This window comes from Blennius ocellaris (assembly GCF_963422515.1).
Source record: "Blennius ocellaris genome assembly, chromosome: 10".
Lineage (NCBI taxonomy): Eukaryota > Metazoa > Chordata > Actinopteri > Blenniiformes > Blenniidae > Blennius > Blennius ocellaris.
In genome coordinates this window covers 2,470,476-2,491,445 of record NC_137659.1, presented here as the reverse complement: position 1 = coordinate 2,491,445, position 20,970 = coordinate 2,470,476, and the positions used below count along the sequence as shown (strand labels likewise).

Genomic DNA, 20,970 nt, shown 5'->3' with positions numbered 1-20,970 from the left:
TGGGGGGGATTTCAGGAGTCTGCGTGCCGAAATCTGTTTCATCATTATTAGATTTGGCGAACTGAGGTCTGAACTCACTGATACAATCGGGGTAGTAGTAGTATCCGTCGGCGCAGCGCTCGCAGTTTTCTCCCGAGAACTGCGGCTTACAGACGCATCGTCCAGATCCCATCTGACAGCCGGCGGTCGTCCTCTGGTCACAGCGACAGGCTGCAGAATTAATATCAAGAAACAGCAAGCTGAAGCAAAAGAAATGCTTGACAGTTGAATTTTACAATATTCTTTTTTTTTGAAGTTTCGATGGCAAACCAAATTTATTTCTTTTAATTTTAGCTCAACAATATTTCCTTTTTAAGTAGTTTTCACTATTTCCCAGAGTGCACGGTGGTGAAAATGGGACTCACGTGTGCATCCGGTGGGAGATTCAGGAGCGACTCCGTGAGGCCTGTAGAAGCCTTCCACGCATTGCTCACAGTTCACTCCCGCAGTGTTGTGCTTAAAAATAAAAATAAAAAATAAAAAAAACATATAGAAAATGACACAATATGACAAAAGAATACATGATTTTTCTGATGATTATGATTCAAAATTGACCCGTCTCTTTGCATCAAATTCAGACCACATTCACACATACCCAGATATAAAAAAATAAAAAAACTGTTATATTTCTCAGCTACGACCACAAAACTCTGGCTACAGGGGAGATTTAGAAAAAACTAAAGGGAGGTAAGCGGAGTTTCACGTCACAATTCATGACGTTGTGCTTTTTTTCCAGGACTCTGATTGGCTGTCCTGGCTTCATGCTTTTCGCTACACTGCCCCCTACAGGTTTGGCATGCTCATAGCAGCTCTGAACACGTGTCAATTAAGATTTTTTTTGTAAATGTAAAGGGGGAAATATTTGTAAATACCCAGGGATCTGTAAATTTGGCCTGAGAGTGTCTGCAAGAAGTAGAAATGCACGGAGCCAGACCAAGTTTTTAAAACAAAATTAAACCCATTTTTATTTGGTATAATAATGTTGATCGCTAACCAGGCGATGGGAAACCGAATACATGTTTGCGTATAAAATATATCGAAAAATGTTTCATAAAATCAGATGAATTCCTTTCAAGTCTCATGGGAAAATGTATTTTGGTTTGCAAACATCTTCCAGGAACAAATAAAGAAAACAATTTCAACTTTACTTTTCTCCTTTCCACCACTGTACTTGCTAACTTTGCCTCATTTAAAATCCATAACTTTACAAAATTCTTCTTTTATAAAAGTATCTGTACTTATGATAATATGATGAGCTCTGATTTCCACACGTATGAACTAAAAACACACATTTCTTGGGATGAGAAAAATGAGATGAGTTAGTCAAAATGTAAAAAAAAAAAAAAAAAAATCCCCCATCATTCCAAGAGAAATGTATAAATAGAAAGTTTATTCGGCCTCACAAACCAGTTCACACATGTTTTAGATGGTATGCAATACTCATGAGAGTGTATGGACATTGTATCTGGAGTTTTCCCCACATTTTTTTCTTTACCCCCCCCCCCCCCGAGCCATACATGCACACAGCAGAATCAGTTTGGACTTGATGAGCACTTCATACCTGGCAGTTGATGCATACGCCGCCTCCGTCATACCTGCCGAAGGTGTCTAAACTTGCTCTCCTGCTCTCCACCTCTGGGTCGTAAGAACAGTCGGCTGCATGGGAGAAGCACTGGCAGGCTGAGGGGGAAAGGAAAATAATTTATTCTACACACTTGGCAAATTGCCCCCACCCCCCCAGACACCCCCACCCACACACACACTGTATTTAAAGCACCTGAAGCTTCTAATTCTGCAGATAGGGACTTCTAAGTCAGCCTGTCAAGTGTGAGGAGAAACGATAAAACCCAAAGCAAACAAGAGGACGGATTCTCTTCCTGTACGTCTCCTCTCATAAAGTTTATGATCAGGCTGCCGCTTTAAAGGAGGGAAAACTTGTCAACATTTCAGATGGGTTACGACTCCCTTCCAGGCCCCCCACTCCACCCCACCCCACCCTCCACCCCTCCCGGTGGGCCCGCCAGACATGAAGCAGCTTTTCCCTCCCAGAGCTGCTCTTGTTCATCACTCACACTCCATAAGAGGAGAGTCCTCCCAACTCAACATCGCCATATCAGGGCATCCATAACAGAGGGCAGCGTGTGTGTGTGTGTGTGTGTGTGTGTGTGTGTGTGTGTGTGTGTGTGTGTGTGTGTGTGTGTACTCACGCTGACACTGGTTGGGGCTGTCCACAGTGGCGGCGCGCCACGGCTTCTGGTTGAATCCCGGGCAGCAGCGGTCACATGACTCCCCGCAGGTGTTGTGTTGGCACTCGCACTGCCGGCTGCAGGACAGAACACACACCTGAAGTCACACCTGAAGTCACACTTGAATTCACACCTGAAGTCACACCTGAAGTCACACCTGAAGTTAGACCTGAAGTCACACCTGAAGTTACACCTGAAGTCACAGCTGAAGTCACACCTGAAGTTACACCTGAAGTTTGATCTGAATTCACACCTGAAGTCACACCTGAAGTTACACCTGAAGTCACACCTGAAGTCACACCTGAAGTTTGATCTGAATTCACACCTGAAGTCACACCTGAAGTTACACCTGAAGTTACACCTGAAGTCACACCTGAAGTCACACCTGAAGTTTGATTTGAATTCACACCTGAAGTCACACCTGAAGTCACACCTGAAGTTAGACCTGAAATTAGACCTGAAGTCACACCTGATTACACCTGAAGCTTGATCTGAATTCACACCTGAAGTTACACCTGAAGTCACACCTGAAGTCACACCTGACCTCACCTGGACCGTCGTCTAACAGCTCTGAGCTGCATGACAATCTGCACCATATTGACGTATTTTCCGGAATGTCAAGCTCATTTCAGTTCAGTGGTCAAACAACCCAAATTGGTCTTGAGTGAAACAGAACCATAAGAACCTTTAAAGTTTTACTTTGAAGGTTTACTTTGATGAGGCGCAGAGTATAAGTCTCGAACAAGTGTAAAGTGAAATTTTAATGAAACCTTCTGGTACCAAAAACCTTAATTAACCTCAAACTCACAGCGTTTGAGGTTAATTCTGGATTCTGGAGTCTCAGCTTAAGTCCGCTATTGTTCAGAAAACTGGATTTAAAAATCAATGGTTTCTTTGAAATCTATTTTAATTTGCTTGATCCTTTCCTGGACTGGTTTTGGCTCACGGGCCTTTTTTTTTTTCTTTCTAATTTAACTCCCATGAGGTCGAACCACGAGAAGAAACACAACAAAAGAAATTAAAAAAGAAACTGCTGTATTCAGTCCTCTGAGAGATGAACGGATGAAGAAGAGCAAGCAGAGGAAGAGAAGCTCAACACAATGTGAGGAGGTGGAAAAAGAAACAGGATGAGGGAAAAAAAGAGGAAGAAGAGGAGGTTCTGTTCTCCGAGCTCTATTGAGCCGAAAACTCGAAGCTGCTCGCGATAAAAACAAACAAACAGTTGTGATTCCTCCTGTCGTTCGCCTCTTCGTCATCGTGCTTTTCTGCCAACATGTGAGCTCACCGTGCTTCTGATCGTATCTCCACTCGCCTTCATCCTCGGCTACAGACGCTGCTGATCGTTTGCACAGATAAACTCTTCGCCTTTTTAATGAATCGCCCTGTTTTGGGTTTTTTTTTTTAACGTGTCGCCGCCGAGGAAGAGGAGCTACTGACCGGTTGGGATTGTCCCGGTCCGGAGTGCCGCCGCAGACCTGAGCATGTCCGTGGCAGACGCAGCGTCCGCCGATGCTGATGTCTTTGATGCTGTAATAATACTGCCGGCAAAAACACACACACACACACACTTTAGCAGCGTCGGGCAGGACGACAGCTTCCAACAAGGGACTGAATACACAAAATATGTGTTCTGGAGGAATTTAAATGTCACTTTTTCCAAAGGGAATTTCTGATTTTTTTTAATAAAAGTAGATGAGATCAAATGAAAGGCATTAAAGTGTCCAATAAATTCAAGCATTTATATTTAATGTTCCAGAATCCAAATAAGATGAAAGCAATGATTTCCTGAGGTCACCTGGTTCATAAGAAGACAAAAGTTAAACCTGATTAGCACAGACGGTGTTTTGTTCATGTAAGAAATCACTTTTATTGGATAAATATTCTTAGTTGAATATTAAGAATACATTTGTGGGTCTACTTTTTTCTGGTAATTTAGAAAAGAATGAAATTAAATAGTGAGAGGAATAAAAAGCTACTTGAAAAACATCATATACATATTCGTACAATAAATCGGCAACTGTGTTCGTTTAACATTTCTTTTATATTTGGAATTGTGTCTTATTTGTGTTTTAAATATGTGCTGTATTTTATTGGTGGGGCCTTGTCAAAGATACATTTCTATCTATCTATCTATCTATCTATCTATCTATCTATCTATCTATCTATCTATCTATCTATCTTCCAACAAAAAACACAATAATTCTGTATATTTTGACAAATTGCACAAGAAAAATGTTTTATCTATAAATATTCTAATGAAGTTAATAAATATAATTCATTCTCTATAGAAAAGTATGGAGTTACTTCAAAACGTATAATATATATTTTCTGTATTTGAAAGAAAATGTGTTCCGTAAAAAAGTATCTTTTAAAATAAACGATAAAAAACAAAAAAATTTGGTAGAAAAATAAAAAGTCACAAAGAGAATGTAAAATGTTCTTTTTTTTAATTTCCATAGATTAGGGAAAAATGAAAAATATCAATTATTTTTCGAAAATTGTAAAATGTTGCCAGATGGGAAACGAGCTTGTACCAACATGGCAGCAGAGTGAGAGTGTGTGTGAGAGTGTGTGTGTGTGTGTGTGTGGCGAGTGTGCGGCTGACCCGGCGGGTGACGGTGGGGTCTCTCTGGGCCTTGGAGATGAGGTGGCCCAGCAGCGTGTTGGTGCGCAGGAAGTGCAGCCGGACGTTGGTGGCCTTGGTGAAATCTCTCAGCACCGGGGAGTAGGTGAAGTTCCTGGATCCGGGCCGCCCGTTGACCAGAGACACCACCACCTGCCGGTTCCACACAAGATTATCCTGGATTCTGCTCGTGGAGTGTGTTCGGGTGAGTCGGGACCACTGTTTTTGTCTTTTTTTTTTTTTTTTTTCTCTCCTCACCTCTCCGTTCTCCAGAGGGACGATCCGCGAGTACTCTGTGGCGCAGACCTGGTCGTCGTCGCTCAGTATCCGGGCGTTCGGCTGCTTCCCGAACCTCTCGATGCACTCGCGCTTCGAATCTTCCACAACAAACATCAATTGTTTGATTTATTTATAGTTCGTAACGCAATAATGTGCCCATTTTCTATTCAACCGGCCTCTGATACAGTAAAAACAATGGCCGAAATGAAACATTTTTGTTGAAAACATCCTTTTTTTTAAAATGTACCATTATATTCTATATACACAGTTTGTATTTCAATCGAGATTTTACGAGTAAAAAGTAGAAAAAGTAAAAAGGTAACTTTTGTCCATTTGGTTTCTGACTTAAATCTTGCTTCTTCTGGAAATAAATGGAAAAAAGTCAATAAATCTAATATAATTTTTTTACAATAGAATAGAATAGAAACTTTATTGTCATTGTCAGCAGTACAACGAGATTAAAAATGTCCAAATGGAAAAAAAAATGTAATAATGATATAAACAAATGAAGGAAAGAAAAATTAAAGTTTTGGGTTTTTTTTGAAATTCTGAACATAAAGTGTGAATTTACACACCAGATGTAAAATCCCCCCTCAAAATAAAAAAAAAAAAATCACATCTCGTCTCTTATTATGCTTTTCCAAAGTAGAAAATCGTGAAAACCATCGACAGATCCTTACGTTGCAAGGCTTTGTTTGAACAACTCCAGCTTTTGCTCCTCAAACTCACGAAACCCGAAACACTCAGACTTTCCCTCAGTGCACACACACCTTCTAATCCCCGCCTTGTCTTAAAGCGGGATAATAAGCATGCCGGGATTAGACATACGCCAGCAAACAAATTTAAATCCGTCCTCACAACAGCCTTTTGGACTTGTTGCGGCAGGAAAGACTCCGTGTGTAATTAACAATAATAAAAATGACAGGATTCCTTCAGTCGCTGCCAGTGCAGGCGGGTTTTCCTGTTAATGCACACGATGGATCGCTGGCAGAGCTTTTAATAAGCTGTTATTAGGGCATTATTAATTATACACATGCTTTTTTTTTTTCCCCCCTTTAGAACAAAGTCAAAAGACAAATCGACTAATTATAGTTTAACAGCTGTTGACTGTAAAGAGACGTCAGTCCCCTTTATGTGCGTTTCCCAACGTGTTTTAATCCCTGCAGGTTTCCTAAAGCCAGATTTAAATTAGCATTGGAGGAAATTAACAGGATTTTCATTCTTTCCAGAATTATTAGATTTCAGGGCAAATTTCTGTGGGAGGCTGGTTGTTATATTTCATAGTTTAACAGTGAATAAAAAGCATAAACAGTCAAATATAATCTGAATATTTCAGTAAAAACTTGACACTTTGAGCATTATAGCAAGTTTCTTTAAGATTTTATAAAATCGCAGGTGATTGAGGGGTTCTGTGTTAGTTAGTTAGTTAGTTAGTCGTGTTAAAACAGAAAGGTGAGCATTAGTTAGAGGAGCAGTACTACCAAGGTTAATTATGGGACCGAAAAGTTACTGCAAGTATCTATTTGTGGGCCGTATTTCTTTCCAGGCGGTGAAAAGTAAACATACATGTTTCAATCGAGTGGTTTTACAGGTTATTAAACATGAAAACAAAACCAATTTAAAGCGCAGGGTAATAACACTTACGTGCAAAGTACTGCCAGGGGGTGAAGGTCCTCCCGTGGTCGACGGAGCGCTCCAGCACCCAGAGGTCAGGGCGGGGCGAGTTGGCAAACTTGATGAGGACGTACGCCACGTGGAAGAGCTGCAAGGCCGGAGACAAAGAGGAGGATGAACGGAAAGCAGCGGCAACTGTGGGGGAAAAAGATAGATTCAGAGTGTCGTGGCTCAGTAGGTCAAGCCCACAATAGAACACAGGCTGGATTACTGCAATGCGTTTTATGTATGGCACATTCCACCTGTTCTAGCCTCATTCCATTGGCTGCCTGTTCGTCTTGGAATGCATTCTATGATTGTATTTACTTTTAAATAGCTCCATGCTCTTGCCTCTTTACAGCTGACGAAAAATTTCCCTGAATAAGGTCCTTCTTAGATGGCCGGCCAGTTCTAGGAAGAGTCCTGGCGGGTCTGAACAATGGAGGCCACGTTTACACGCACCTGTGTTTTTACAAAAATGGATATTTCCCCCTCTATGTTTACAAAAAAATCAAATATTTACACGGACCTGCATGTTCACCTGGTTCAGAGCGACTATGAGCTCTGAAACCTGCAGGGGGCAGTGCAACGAGAAGCATGAAGCCACGACAGCCAATCAGAATCCTTGAAAAAATTTAGACATCAGCTTAAATGGAAGCGGATACACAGTTTTCAAGAATCCTCGTTTTTGATGACTCGTAGCTGTACTTATGTGTAAATACGCGGCCCAAACGCAGAGAAATAGCACAATTTTTTTTTTCAAATACTTGGGTAAATGTAAATGTGGCCTGAGACGTTGAAACCAGCAGAATGATTAGTTCCTGGAGAAAATCCTGTCCCGGAGGTCGACACAGTTCTTTCTCTGGATGTTTGTGTGTATAAACAAATACATGCATGCATAATGATAGATAAATACTTGCATTGGGAATTTCAATGTGTGGATATAGGCGGATAATTGCAAGTATAAATTAAAATGCATACAAATGCATACACATGAAGTCAGATTGCTTGAGAGAAATGCTTCAGTAAGATGAATGATGCATGAATAGATGGATGAATGCATGCAGAGTGTTATTGCTTTGCTCTGGCTGCCCTGGAGCTGTACAACCAAGAGACAGATGGATTTGTGTATAAATAGATAGATGGAGGGATGGCGCACAAGTAGAATAAGAAATAAAACCAGAGATATCGTATGAATGGATAGATATAGACACATGCGAGCATGATTTTAGACAAATAGACAGTATTGACTGTTTCATTAATGTCTTCCGGTTCAACGTGGGTCAATGGAACCAATCAAAGTGTTGCAGCCTGTGAAAAGACCTGAACTGTCCCTCATCTCATCCCCCCCGTCCACACAAGTTTACACAATGATGCCCCTGATTGTTTTCCGTCAGGCTCCTCCCCCTTTCTCATCAACATTATTGTGCAGACATAAAGAGAGAGAAAAAAAAAAAAAAAGCGAGTGACGTCAGCCTGATTGAACATTGTGCAACACAAAGGGAGGCCGTGATTTTTCAAAGCCGCCTTTGTCACGGTCCGGCACGGGCGCAACCATGTCAACAGAAAAGGAACGCCTCACCTGCAGCGACCGCCACACCTCCAGTCTGCTGCGCTGCACACCGGCGACTGACGGCAACTTTAACAACTTGAAGCATTTGACAGGAACCGCCGCAGTCCACGCATGAAACCGTGCTGAAATGTGTTTCGAAATCAGCCGTTTTCAGTATCTGCAAGTTAAGTTAATGCTTGAGACTCTATTGTTGGAGGAAACCAGGAGAAGCCCCATGCAGGGGCGGGGAGAACATGTCATCTCCACACATACAGAGAACCAGGCCTGAGAAACAATTCTAAACTGCTGTTCCTCTCTATAGGATTAATTAATAGTCGATATTCATTCATGAAAAAAAAGAAGAAAAAACTGTGTTAATCATTACCACTGAGGAAAGTCAATTCTGTAATCACCATGGAAAACCTCGTCATTCCATCCTCCCATACCATTTATACTGAAAACCTATATATTGTAATCTATGAGTAAAACGATATCAAGTTACATGTGATTATGTGGATTACTGCGATACGACTGCGCCGAATGCAAACACTTATGCAGATGATGTTGACGTCTTTGTTCCAAGAGATTTGTTCTTCCAAATAACAATTCCTCTCTTCCTCAATCATCAACTTGACAGGAACCTCTGCATCTTCCCGTATTTACACTTACTGTGATGCAGTAGCAGGTTTATCTTCCCTTTCTAAGAGCTTTCTGTTCGAAGAAGCACCAACGTCCACATTTTACTGAATCTCAATTAAAAGTGGGTGACTCCACAAACTTTTATTTTGAAGCTATGTTGAGCCTAAAAACAACAACAACAAAAAACCCTACTTTTACAGTAAACTCGACTTACTGTACCTTCCCCCTCAGGAGTGAGTCGATGATTCAATCGTGCACATTAAATATTGCGTCCTACTTCACATCAAGACATTTCTGCAGACGTTTTGTCTCCGAGCGGGACGGAGGCAGGCCCGCACTCGTCCAGCATCCCTCAGCGCCGCCACGAAACCCCCGGCGGGGCGTTCCAAATAAATATTCATGCATGTGTGTCATGATGCAAAGAGCTACGCTCACATGTCAAAGTGACTTAAAGTCATGGATCGTGTCAGAAGTAATACTGATGAATTTCTCCCTAAAACCATGAGAAGTTAAAAAAAACACAAAAAAAAGGCCCAGAGTACAAGAAGCTCTTGCGCTGATGGATTGTGAGAGAGTTCAGAGGTCGGAGGGAGAAAAAATGTCTGGTCTGGATCTGTGGCTCGTTTAAAACGGCACAATCATCAGGTGGCAAACGGCTCGGCCGTCCTTTAATCAGCGTTTGGCCTCCGGGAAGAAAAAAAAAAAAAAGAAGAAATAACAAGCCGGGCTGCTTGTAAATAAGAGCGCTGTGAGCAGGGTGTGTCGTGAAATTAATCAGAAGTCTTCCACTCTCATGCAACAGGATGCCGCAGCAAATCAGAGAAACGCACACGAGACGAGGGCCGCCGACTAAAAATAGCGGGGGGGGGGGAACGAGCAGCTTACTATCGATACGCTGGTCCTGCTGCGGACCGGCAGGAAGTTCAGTTCACACGGGCTGCGATGACGTGAAGGGAGGGAAGGGGAAAGGGAGGGGTAGGGGAGGGTATTAGAAATTTTAAAAAAGAAAAAAGGGAGAGAAAAAAAGAGGGCAGGGGTGGTAAGAGACGTGCTGGCTGGCATGCAGACCCATCTCAGATTCCAAACATAGCGCCACATTCCCCGTCCCTCCCTCCCTCCCTCCCTCCCTCCCTCCCTCCCTCTCTCCCTCCCTCCCTCCCTCCTTCCCTCCCGATGCCCCCGAACGCAGAGCCGCAACAAACAGGAGAGACATCCTCAAACAAATCATCCAGTTTCAACAGAACCAATGTCAAAATAAATCAAGAGTAAAATAGTCCTGCTTGCAGTTAAAGCCATTCACAGTGAGCCAAAGCAGACCCGAGTCACCAAAACATCACGGTGAAGTTTCCCCGCATGCGGTTCACGGGAAGCGATCCGAGGGTCCCGATTGGCCGAGAGCACAACACAACGTGAAGCTTCTGAACTGAGCGTTTGACACAGATTTCGGTTCAAAATCCTGTTTTGACCACGATTTGTCATCAGACATCGTGAAAACCCGACATTTAATCCACTTATTAACTTTTAAGCTCAACAAGAAAGTAAATGAGGAGTCATGACATGATTCTGCAAATGCTACCAATTTTGCCTCGCCAGCCCTTAGTAACCGATTATTTTGTTGTTTCTAACCAGATCACAGAGCATCTTCCTCCCACAACAGCTCTTTTCCCCACTAAAAATGTACCTTTTTTAATAAAAAAAAATCTGCATTAGCTACTAAAGTGACATCCCTGCATTTTGATGTCGTAACCATTGACTGCAATAAATTCGTCCCCCAGCAGATAAAGGTGGCAGCTGTGATGGAGCTCATAACTAAAGACGAAGAACAAATAGACCCTAAAGAAGTGAAGAGCTTGAATATTCAGGACAATCTACGAGCATATAACAAAGTTTTCGCTGCACATCAATCGACCGTAACTCTTTTTCCTTGACGGCACTTAAATACCGACCGGCCACTTTTATTATGAGGCGCACCTGTCGACTTGTTAACGCAGACGGTTAAAGTAGACCCTCGCAGCGTGATTCTGTGTGGAGACACGGCGAGGATGAGCTGCTGGACTTCAAAGCAGGCGTGACACGACGATCGCGTTGCTGATAGTTATCGCGTCAATATGGATCAAAATCTCTGAATCTCACAACTAAAGCTGTTCTGAATGGCAGACGGGCTCCAACATGGTATTAGTAAAGTAAACCTGACAAAGCAGTCATTTAGTGGAGATCCTACTAACGTTTATTGCGCAAAAACTCATTCAATTAATGTGATTTTCTCGTAAAAGTTTAGGCAAACTCAATAAAAAATGCTTCCAAGTGGTTTCCACTGATCATTTTCTACCTTGAAAATATGCAAACTGCAAATTACAATTCAGTTTCAGACCAGTATGTGAGCTATACGAGTATAAATGCACTACAATCCTCGTTTACTCTTTAAATAGAGGGAATCTGCCTTGTTGCTGAGCAAATAAACCTGGACGTCTCAGTGACATTACGCTGTAACAGAGATAACGGATAAAATCATGTGCTCATCAAAAAAAAAACTGCACACGCCCCGCAGACAACGATTAAAATCATTGCACACCACAAAATGCTGCACACGCCTTCGAGACACATCATAAAAATAAAAAACAAAACACACAAAAAACATGCAGAAGTCCTTCTGCCTCAAGCGAGAGTTTAAAAGTTTAATGGACGTAGGTAGAAATGAACAGTTTAATGCGCGTCTGACTTCTGCCGGGTAAAACTTCATTATTTGTAATGTGGGACGTGTATGAACACGCAGACCCCCCCTACCCCCCCACCCCCCCACAGAGCCAAAGTCCAAAACCCTGTTCTTGGTCTTGATGACAACATAATGAGCTAATGAGGTTCAGCATGTCGGGTTGTAGCCTCTTGGTATTTTCTCCACAGCAAAGGGAACAAAAGTGACGAGCAGGAGTTCGAATAACAAAAGTATAAAGTGACATTTAATTGCGCCTGCACTCCTTTTCACAGTATTAGTCTGTTGTGAACTTTATCACTACGCTACTAACTTGGCAAGCAGTTACTAGTTAAGGGCAAATATCTTCCCCCCCCCACTCACAAACTTAATGTGTCACAGCAAACTAAGAATTAATCTCTACGATCATGTACCAATATTTAATAACGTGCACAAAGCTGCCGACACCAGGAACTTTATCCTTCTTATCTGGTCTGAAAACTGATTCCAAAGCAAATGTCCAGAGTGCAGGAGCAAAACCACTGACGTAGGTTGTGGCATTCAGAAAGAAAAAAACAAAAAAAAACAGCTCAGTTTAGATTTTTTTTCTTTGAAATCTTAATTAGATTGTAAAACAAACAAACAACTTCTTATCTCATCTACTCAACTCACGGTGATGCTTAAAACGCCTTTAAGATTCCGTCACGATGTGTTAAAAAACAACACGTTGCCAGTTATACCATGACTGTCCTCATAAAATTGCCCCTTTCATCAAATGCACGGATTATTAAATAACGAAGGTTTCTGCCTTCAATAGCGTTTTGCTGGACATCTATTGGCTCTCATTACCTGCGGGTTGAGCGTGTGTGAGTTTAGCAGGGTGGGATGAAAAGTGTGTGTGTCGTCATTGAAATGTTGCCCGGTCGGCGCCAGGATCTGGTGCCTACTGTTGATGAATGGATGGATGTAATGTTAAACATTTATAATATGGAAAAATTGACTGCATCTCTTAGACTGGAAGTTGACAAATTCAAGGATAACTGGAAAGGATGGCTACTATATATTGAGCAACATAGACCTGACTTTGTGTAGGACTTACTGTAATGTATGAATGCTTTTGTGGACTATTTTTGTCTGAGGACGCTAATCCTTTCTACAGGTAGATATATATATATATATATATATATATATATATATATATATATATATATAAAGTATTTCTTAATTTTTCCCCCTGGTTCTAAGCTACAAATGTTTTCTTGTATTTTTGTGTTATTTATATTTTTCTTGTCTGTTTATTTTCCTTTGTTTATTGCGAGTATTCCCTTTTATTACAAGTATGGATATTATAAAGGACATTGAGTTTGGGGAGAAATGTGCTTGTATTGTGAAGGATTGTCTGTTGTACATTTTTCCCTGGACCCTGGACACGGACTATTCACCCCTCTCCCCTCAGGCAGGAGGCTGCGGTCTATCAAGACCCAGAGATCCCGCCACTTGAACAGTTTTTTCCCCACCGCCGTCAGACTCATGAACAATACAAAGACTTAGTGACTCAGTACAGACTGTAACCTGCTCTATTGCACTTAGATCCACTGCACCACTTATCACTGTATCACTTTATATCACTTCATCACCTTATGCACCGTATGTAAATCCAATCCTGTTGTTCTATGTCCATTGTTGTCGTCTACCATATTTTACCTCTTATTTTTAGCTTATTTATTTTTATATTCCTATGCATGCCCCTAAAGCCATATAGCTTAAAGTTTTTAGCTATTTTTATCTAAACCATGTGTTATATGTTTTATGTTGCACGTCTCACCAAGAAAAATTCCTAGTTTGTGAACCTGTTTACAAGCAATGGCAATAGTAATAATGATTCTGATTCTGGAAAACCACAACAAAATACTAATTTTAAAAAAAAAGAAATGTTGCCCGGTCACGACGGACGTGTTAATGAAGAGGCGACGCCACGTCTGGACACTTTATACCGTGTTTTGCATGTTTTTCCATGTCGGGAGCGTCAGAAGTCCATATCTGTCGAAATTTTCACCTTTTTCTTTTTTTCTTTTTTTTTTTTAAACAGCCTCTTGCTCATGTGCCACCCCAGACATTTCACCGCTCCCTTCCAAACAATAAGTAGGTGCTGGATATAATTCAGGCGTGTGTTTGGACTGGCGGGGGAAGCGGGTCCGACGCTGTGCCAGGACAGGCCTCCTGCCATCCAAAGCTTTCCGGAGGCTCCTTCTCGCTCTGCCTCTGGCACGACATCAGGGAGAGCTGCCGAAATATTCGAAAGTGAGGGATTCATTTTCCACTGGGGTTAGAGGATCGATTGTCGAAAGCGGTGAATATTAACCAGGTGTGTGTTTGCCGCTTCCCTCCGTGATTGAAGTATCGGAGATGAGTCATTTATATAATAGGCGACGCAGCAGTTTTGGCGCACGGGACGACGTTCTGGATTTGCTTCTTAGTTTACCACACTTACTGCCTTGAAATGTATAATTACTGTAAATATTGACTTCTAATGCCTTTTGTATTTCTATAGATATTGAAAATAGAAGCGTTTGGTGTTCATGTCAATCTGGCTTTGTCCTTTTGTTGTTGTATGTGGGCTTGAATTTATCTTTTACTGGTGTTGTCTTTCCTTTTTATGAGAACTTTTTTTTTTTTTACACTTGATGTTTTTCTATATTTATTTATTTATTTATATTGTGCACTTTGTTTTTTTATTGAGTGCATTCTTTAATACTTTATTCTTGTGTAGCGGCATTTAAAGGGGACTGCACCTCACGATATCATTGTCCCCGTTACAGTGACAATAAAAACATTCCATTCCGATCACAGGTTGTTGGCATTAGTTTTCTTTAGGTACTATATTTTCCAGAGTACAAGTACAAGGCCCTGCTTACGCGACAAAATATCAAGTAAAAACGCCTCGTTCTTTTGCATGATCTTTTCAGAAAAAGTTTCACGTTTACATGGCAACCTTTTGAAAACGATGGAAATACAGAGACAGACGGTCAAGTTGGGTCGTCAGCTATAAAACTACCAAGTCCCAGGAGAATGTGCATCGGGAGTCGTCACACTCTGGAGGGAAATATTGTTGTTATTGTTCCCTCTGCTTGCGCGTGTGCAGGCGAGCGGCTGGAGTGCTCGTGCGCGGCAGCAGCTTTTCAAAAGAAGTTTGCGTTTTCCAACCATTTCCCATTGGAAAGTTTCGTTTGCAGTGGTTTACGACGACCGTCGTCGGGAAACCGGACCGAGATCCACATCGGGGCGTCAGAAACATCAAACCGTAGATCATTTAGAGCAAAAAAAACTAAAACACACTCTGCATCATTCTGTTGTCATCATCCTCTCCTCTCCTCTCCTCTCTTCTATCCTCTCCTCTCCTCTATCCTCTCCTCTCCTCTATCTTCTCCTCTCCTCTTTCCTATCCTCTCCTCTCCTCTCCTCCTCTATCCTCTCCCCTCCTCTCTTCTCCTCTATCCTCTCCTATATCTTCTCCTCTCCTCTCTTCTCCTCTATCCTCTCCTCTCCTCTCCTCTCCTCAATCCTCTCCTATATCTTCTCCTCTCCTCCCCTCCCCTCTCCTATATCCTCTCCTCTATCCTATCCTCACCTCTCCTCTCCTCTCCTCTCTTCTATCCTCTCATCTCCTCTCTTCTATCATCTCCTCTCCTCTCCTCTATCCTCTCATCCCAACCGGTCAGCAGAATGCCGCCACCTCTGACTGGTTTCTGCAAAGTTTTCTCCCTGTTCGAGGGAGTTTTTTCTTTCCACAGTCGCAAATAAACCTGCTTGCTCATGTGGATTTGTTGGGTTTTTCTACTTTCTCTGTTAAAAACACCTCAGAATGACTGTGTTGTATTTGGTGCTATATAAATAAAGTTGAATTGAATTGAATTGAATTTCAGGAAAATACAAGTGACATCTTCACATATGTTGCAGGAGTTTGGTTTATAGTTTGGAAAACTCTTCCTACTCTTCCTCGTAAACGTCTGCAGTTTATCTTCATAACAAAAAATTGTTTGACTCGTGACTTTTTCAGAGTCTGATCTTCACCCAACTCCCGGTGTGACTGATTTGTGTGTGGAGTTCACCCACTTTCCTCTGGATCTTGTTAAATCAGGTTAAAACACACCTTGATAAGGCCTAAACTGAAGTTCCTCACACTGGATTTCTGCACTAAATTATGTAAACGTGAACGTCGAGTGCAACGACATTTCAGCAACCTCACAAAATTTGTGCAGAAAGAGAAATGAAATGCAGATTTCAAAAGAGGAAACGCTGAACGACCGCTAACCTGACGCAAACGTCATCTCTTGAATTGCAGATCTGGGGTCTGTGCACATGGCTGTGATATTGTAATGTTGATTTAACACGTCAGCTGAACTCTCAGCTCGAATGGCAGGTTTGGTTGTAATTTTCAGTCAGAACAAGGTCAGGATTTTTTATTTTTTTGGATTTGTTGTTTTCATGTGATCGATTTAGAATAACCCTTCAAATACAACAAACATATTCAAATAATGCTTTTTTACGCAAACGATCTGCTGGAAACACCCCCCCCCCCCCCCCCCCCCCCCCCGCCCCCCGCTTGTTTGTTTGTTTGATTTCACCCCCGGAGCAACAACCTGAGCCTCCACATCACAAAAGCAGAATATGATACTATGGAGTTGGAGCAACTGAAGATATTCAGAAAAAAAAATTGCAATAATATAACAATGAAAGCAGCATCTCTGCGGCAAGACGAGCCGGTTTGGCCCTGAATTGAATACGCAATAAAAAAAAAAAAAAAAAAAAAAAAACCAGAGGACACAGTAAATCACATTCACATTGCAGATGTGCAAAACATGGAGTTAGTCTCCGTTTTAGACTAACAAATATCCGAGTCGACAGGCCGCACGGTGTTACGTGCTCACATCAGGTCCCATTAGATAAGATCTGCGCTATCGTTGCACGTCGCCGTACGCAGGTGGACGGGGTTGTAAACCTGCGTGGTTACAGACTATCGACACCGTGCAGCCAGAGGTGAGGTGGTGAGTGTGAGGTACCCGGGGGGGGGGGGTGAGGGGGTTATCAGGATGATCATACATGACGAGCGGCAGCGAGGCGAAGGGAGGCGCCCGCTCAACATTCCCAGTCCGCTTCTGCACATTGTCACCCCTTTTGTGTGGTTTCTGTGTTATGTAACCCAACACCGCGGGTCACATGATGAAGGCGGTGCGAGGGTCTGTCGGAGGCTCACGGGTGAAGTGTCGGCCGCTGGTTCATGGTTAACGTGTCGCTGCCGTGAATCTGCACCGTCTTCACCGTCATCTGTCGCTTTCAGCTTCTTTATCAGGCTGTAAAAGTGGAGTTCAAAGGCCTGGGACCTTTGTGACCAAATAGCACAGCTTACAAGCATAAATATCCCGTTCACACATCAAAGCACGGCTTTTTGTTCGACTTGTGAAATAAAGGAGACGTCCTCGGCCCTGGGAAGCAAATGTAGAGCACATATTTGTACATTAACATTAAAAAGAAATGTTTGTCGTCTATTCATCAACGATCTATCGCTTCACCCATTCCAGCTAACGACCAGTTCACGTTGGGGTGAACGCCGACGGTCACATCTGCGCACAGCGTGCAAACTCAACGCGGGAACAAAAAGCCCCAGACGGGACTTGAACCCACAACCTTCCCACTGCAGCGAGGGGAAGACATTCGCATAGAAATCCTCCTCGCAACACCTGGAGGCGACAGAAGGGCTCAAAGCGACAAAAGGACGAGGAAATCGTACACGAATAGATTCGTTCACATAGTTCAGGGGTGTTTCACGCTTTCATTCACGCAGACGCGACAACGGGTCAACTGAAGAACACGTCACTTTTGTGTTTTGTGCTTCAAAAACGTTAAAGTTTCTTAGAAAATCATACAAAAGCACACACACACACAAAAAAGCTGAGAAAGTGCATTTTCTATGCCAGGCCTGTGTTTTACATTGCATTACTACGTCGTCTTTTGCGTCCGGTGGGAGGATACCGGATGACCTAGATTAAAAAAACCTCACGCGTGCGAACGTGCGAACGTGTGAACGTGCGAACCACTGCACCCACTCCAACACAACTAACAAAGTGTGATCCGGATAGGAAGGAGCAGCCGTCCCACATCCATCATCCTCATCCCGAACCGCGACCGACTGGATCCACAGTCGTGGCAGAAACACGTCAGCGGAGCGAGTTCCTGAGGGTCTGATGCATTCCCACCGAGAGGAGGCTGCACCTCCTGCTGCAGCCGATCAGCACCGTCAGTCAGACCACAGCCCCCGAGGGTGGGGGGTGGGTGGGGGCGAGAGAGGGAGGGGGGGAGGAGGGGGGGGGCTGCAACAATGCAATGCACAACTGTTTGCCTGCATGCGACAGGTGGGGCGGTGGAGGTGGAGAAGCGGGGCCGTCGGGTGTGTTTTCCTCCGTCACCATGACAGAATTAGACAGAAACAAAGAGCGCTTGGATGAATGCAACAAGAGCGGCAACAGAAAACAGAAGAAGCCCAAAGCAGGTTTGTACTTGTTAAGTCTGAGGTGCAGCTGCTGCTCCACAGCGGCAGCTCGCCTCTCGATTCGAACCGGAGGTCTGCAGCGTTCACGTCACCGCTCACCGCATTCACCGGGGCCGCAAAGCTCCTTTCAGCTTCAGAAAGACGAAGACGGCTCATGAGGTGGTGATTTTCCAGAAAGGGGAACGTTTGTTTTTTATTACATTCAAGCTGTTTTTAGTAGTTTCAACCCTAATTTGTCAGCAGTTTTTAGAGGATTGAGGTGTTTCAGTCATTATGTGTAATTTATTTCTTTAGATTTTTTGCATTTTTTTGGTGGTTCAAGCTTTATTTTTTTTTTTTACCAATTTTACAGATTTTGAATCATTTTAGTTTTTTGTTTCCAAAATCCATTTTAACTTTATGTGCTGTATTCGAGCAAAGAGATGAGAGTCATTTTGAAAATAAATATGTGCGCAAATAAGATATAAACAACTACAGAGTTGCTAACGGTTGGCTCCACAGCCGCAGGTCACATACAACCATCAAAGTCAAAAGGAACTTTTTTTTTTTATCACAGAGTGTCAAAAAAATATATGAAAATATAAAGACAATACAAAAAACAATTTAACAGTTAATTAACAGAATATCCAGATATTAAAGTGGATTTTGTGTTTAATACAACCTCAGGTCATTGCAGGGAATCAAAATAAGCCACAACATAAAGCATTCAATGATGTAAATGAAAACACTGTATGTTATCTATTGTCTTGTGCACCCACCAGCAATTTAGATTAAATGGTGGCTACTATTTAAACTCATACACATGTTTTTGGCCTGTGAGGGGAAACCAGAGTAAAAAAAAAAAAAACTTGTTCTCAAGTAGAAGATGCAGTGCCTGCACAGAAAGCCTGGATTACAACAAGAGTTTTCTCACATTGAGGTGAAAATTGTAGCTGTTTACCACCAATAAATCGATTAGATGGCATGAAATATTATCTTTCTGAAACTGGAATTGACTTAATTTAAAAAATACAACAAAAATATTAACTTAAGTCTGGACTGTATTTGCATTTTTCGGTAATTTATTACAGTGTGTTCACTTTAAATCACAACAAAAACATTTTAAGACATTAAACCTGAGATTTCTTAGAGAATTCATTTCAAAGGCATTAATTTCCCCACATTTTGTAATAACATCATGCATACAGGATACTGTATTTTAGTTTTCTCTTGGCGTGGGGTCGCAGCTACTTTACTCTGTATTGTGGTCAATCTAAGAACTAATTTCATCCTTGTTTAGGAGACGAGATACCTTACATTTATTCCAGAAAACAAGGGTAAAGTGGTTGGATCTTTATTGGTTTTCGAATGGTGGAAGATCTAACTGCATACATCTTAAACTCATGTATGGAATATGACATATCGAGGATAAAAATCTCTCTCAGTCGGCGAACTGCATGCAGAAGAAGTGAAATAATCAGATCCTGAGAATGTGACATTTTATTTGTTTGAATTAACCTACAAAAAAAATGCCAATCTCAAACAGCATTTCTATTTACATTTTGAGTTTTATCCACACCTGTGTTCACGACGGCTTAGATAAAAAAAATAAAAATAAAAAGCTGAGCAGACTGTACAGATTTTCTCCATCAGAGCTGCAGCTGAAGAACTTGTCAGCTGTGATGCCGGCCGGCTGGCTGCTGCTGCTGCTGCTGCTGCTGGTGGTGGTGGAGTAGTAAATATCTGCCGCGGTTGGCGTGGCGCCTCGGCCACGCCGGATAAAGACGGCCACTTACATCACGGCCACGGGGACACGTGTGACAGCCGATCTCGCCTCTGAGCCAAGCGCCCCATATGTAGAGAGCGAGGGCCTGATCTTTGATTCCCATCAGTCATTCCCTCCACTCTTTATCCTTTTTTGGGGGATTATACATGCAAACTACATGTAAGAGTTACAGCTCGTACATACAGTATGAGACTGCGCGCAAATGTTAGGTTAATTCAAGTTTATGACTCTTTTTTTTACTACTTTTATTCGATAAAAGCAATATGTTCAATACAAATAAGGCCTAAAGTGAAGTTTGTGGTTGGTTTTCATAGGTTAGGTCAAAAAAAAAACTAAAATAGCCACGAGGAAATGTCAATACGTATTAGTTTTCACATTCTTCAGCAGTAAAATAACCCCAAGTGTCATTATTATACTCTGAAACCAGACATCTTTTCCTAGAGTAATCAGAAACACTGAAAAATATAATATTTTCATTGTTATGCGGTTTCCGATTGCTTTTTGTTCTCATGCCTCATTTAAAACCTTATGATGACAGATGTTCCTCATAAAAAATGAGCGCTGTATAACAGCTGTTAGAATTAATCATCCATTTATTCATATCAGATGGGCTATTTATACATTTGTATTAATTTTTGGCCAAAGATCAAATCTTATCTCAACCAAATATGTCAAAACTTCCATAAATGGATACGTACAGACGTTGCTTCAATTTTTAATATCCTTCATTACCATTTAAGCAGAAAGATAGTGGAGTCTAAAATGAGAATTTGACTTATTGTCATTAATTTGAACTTTACACGTGCTATGAAAATACAAGTTATTCTGAAACGTGCACTACAGTTGCAGTTTTTTTCTCTCTCAATAGTTTATTTTCATTTTCCATTTATATTGGTAACAGAACAGATGCAGTTAATGGCTTTCCTGCAGGTTCGTTG

General features: G+C 42.0%; 1 protein-coding gene across 1 annotated transcript in view; it reads right to left on the bottom strand.

Annotated features, from left to right (window-relative positions):
- LOC308135930 (laminin subunit alpha-3-like) overlaps positions 1–20,970 on the bottom strand; it is a gene marked incomplete at its 5' end in the record, with an annotated part of 78,720 nt that overhangs the window by 50,784 nt on the left and 6,966 nt on the right. Inside the window, 8 exons of the mRNA XM_080504094.1 lie at positions 79–210; positions 405–495; positions 1,601–1,719; positions 2,247–2,362; positions 3,723–3,823; positions 4,891–5,061; positions 5,167–5,285; positions 6,832–6,949. Of these exons, the coding sequence (XP_080360220.1) occupies positions 79–210; positions 405–495; positions 1,601–1,719; positions 2,247–2,362; positions 3,723–3,823; positions 4,891–5,061; positions 5,167–5,285; positions 6,832–6,949 (967 nt within the window). The remainder of the gene's footprint in view (positions 1–78; positions 211–404; positions 496–1,600; positions 1,720–2,246; positions 2,363–3,722; positions 3,824–4,890; positions 5,062–5,166; positions 5,286–6,831; positions 6,950–20,970) is intronic.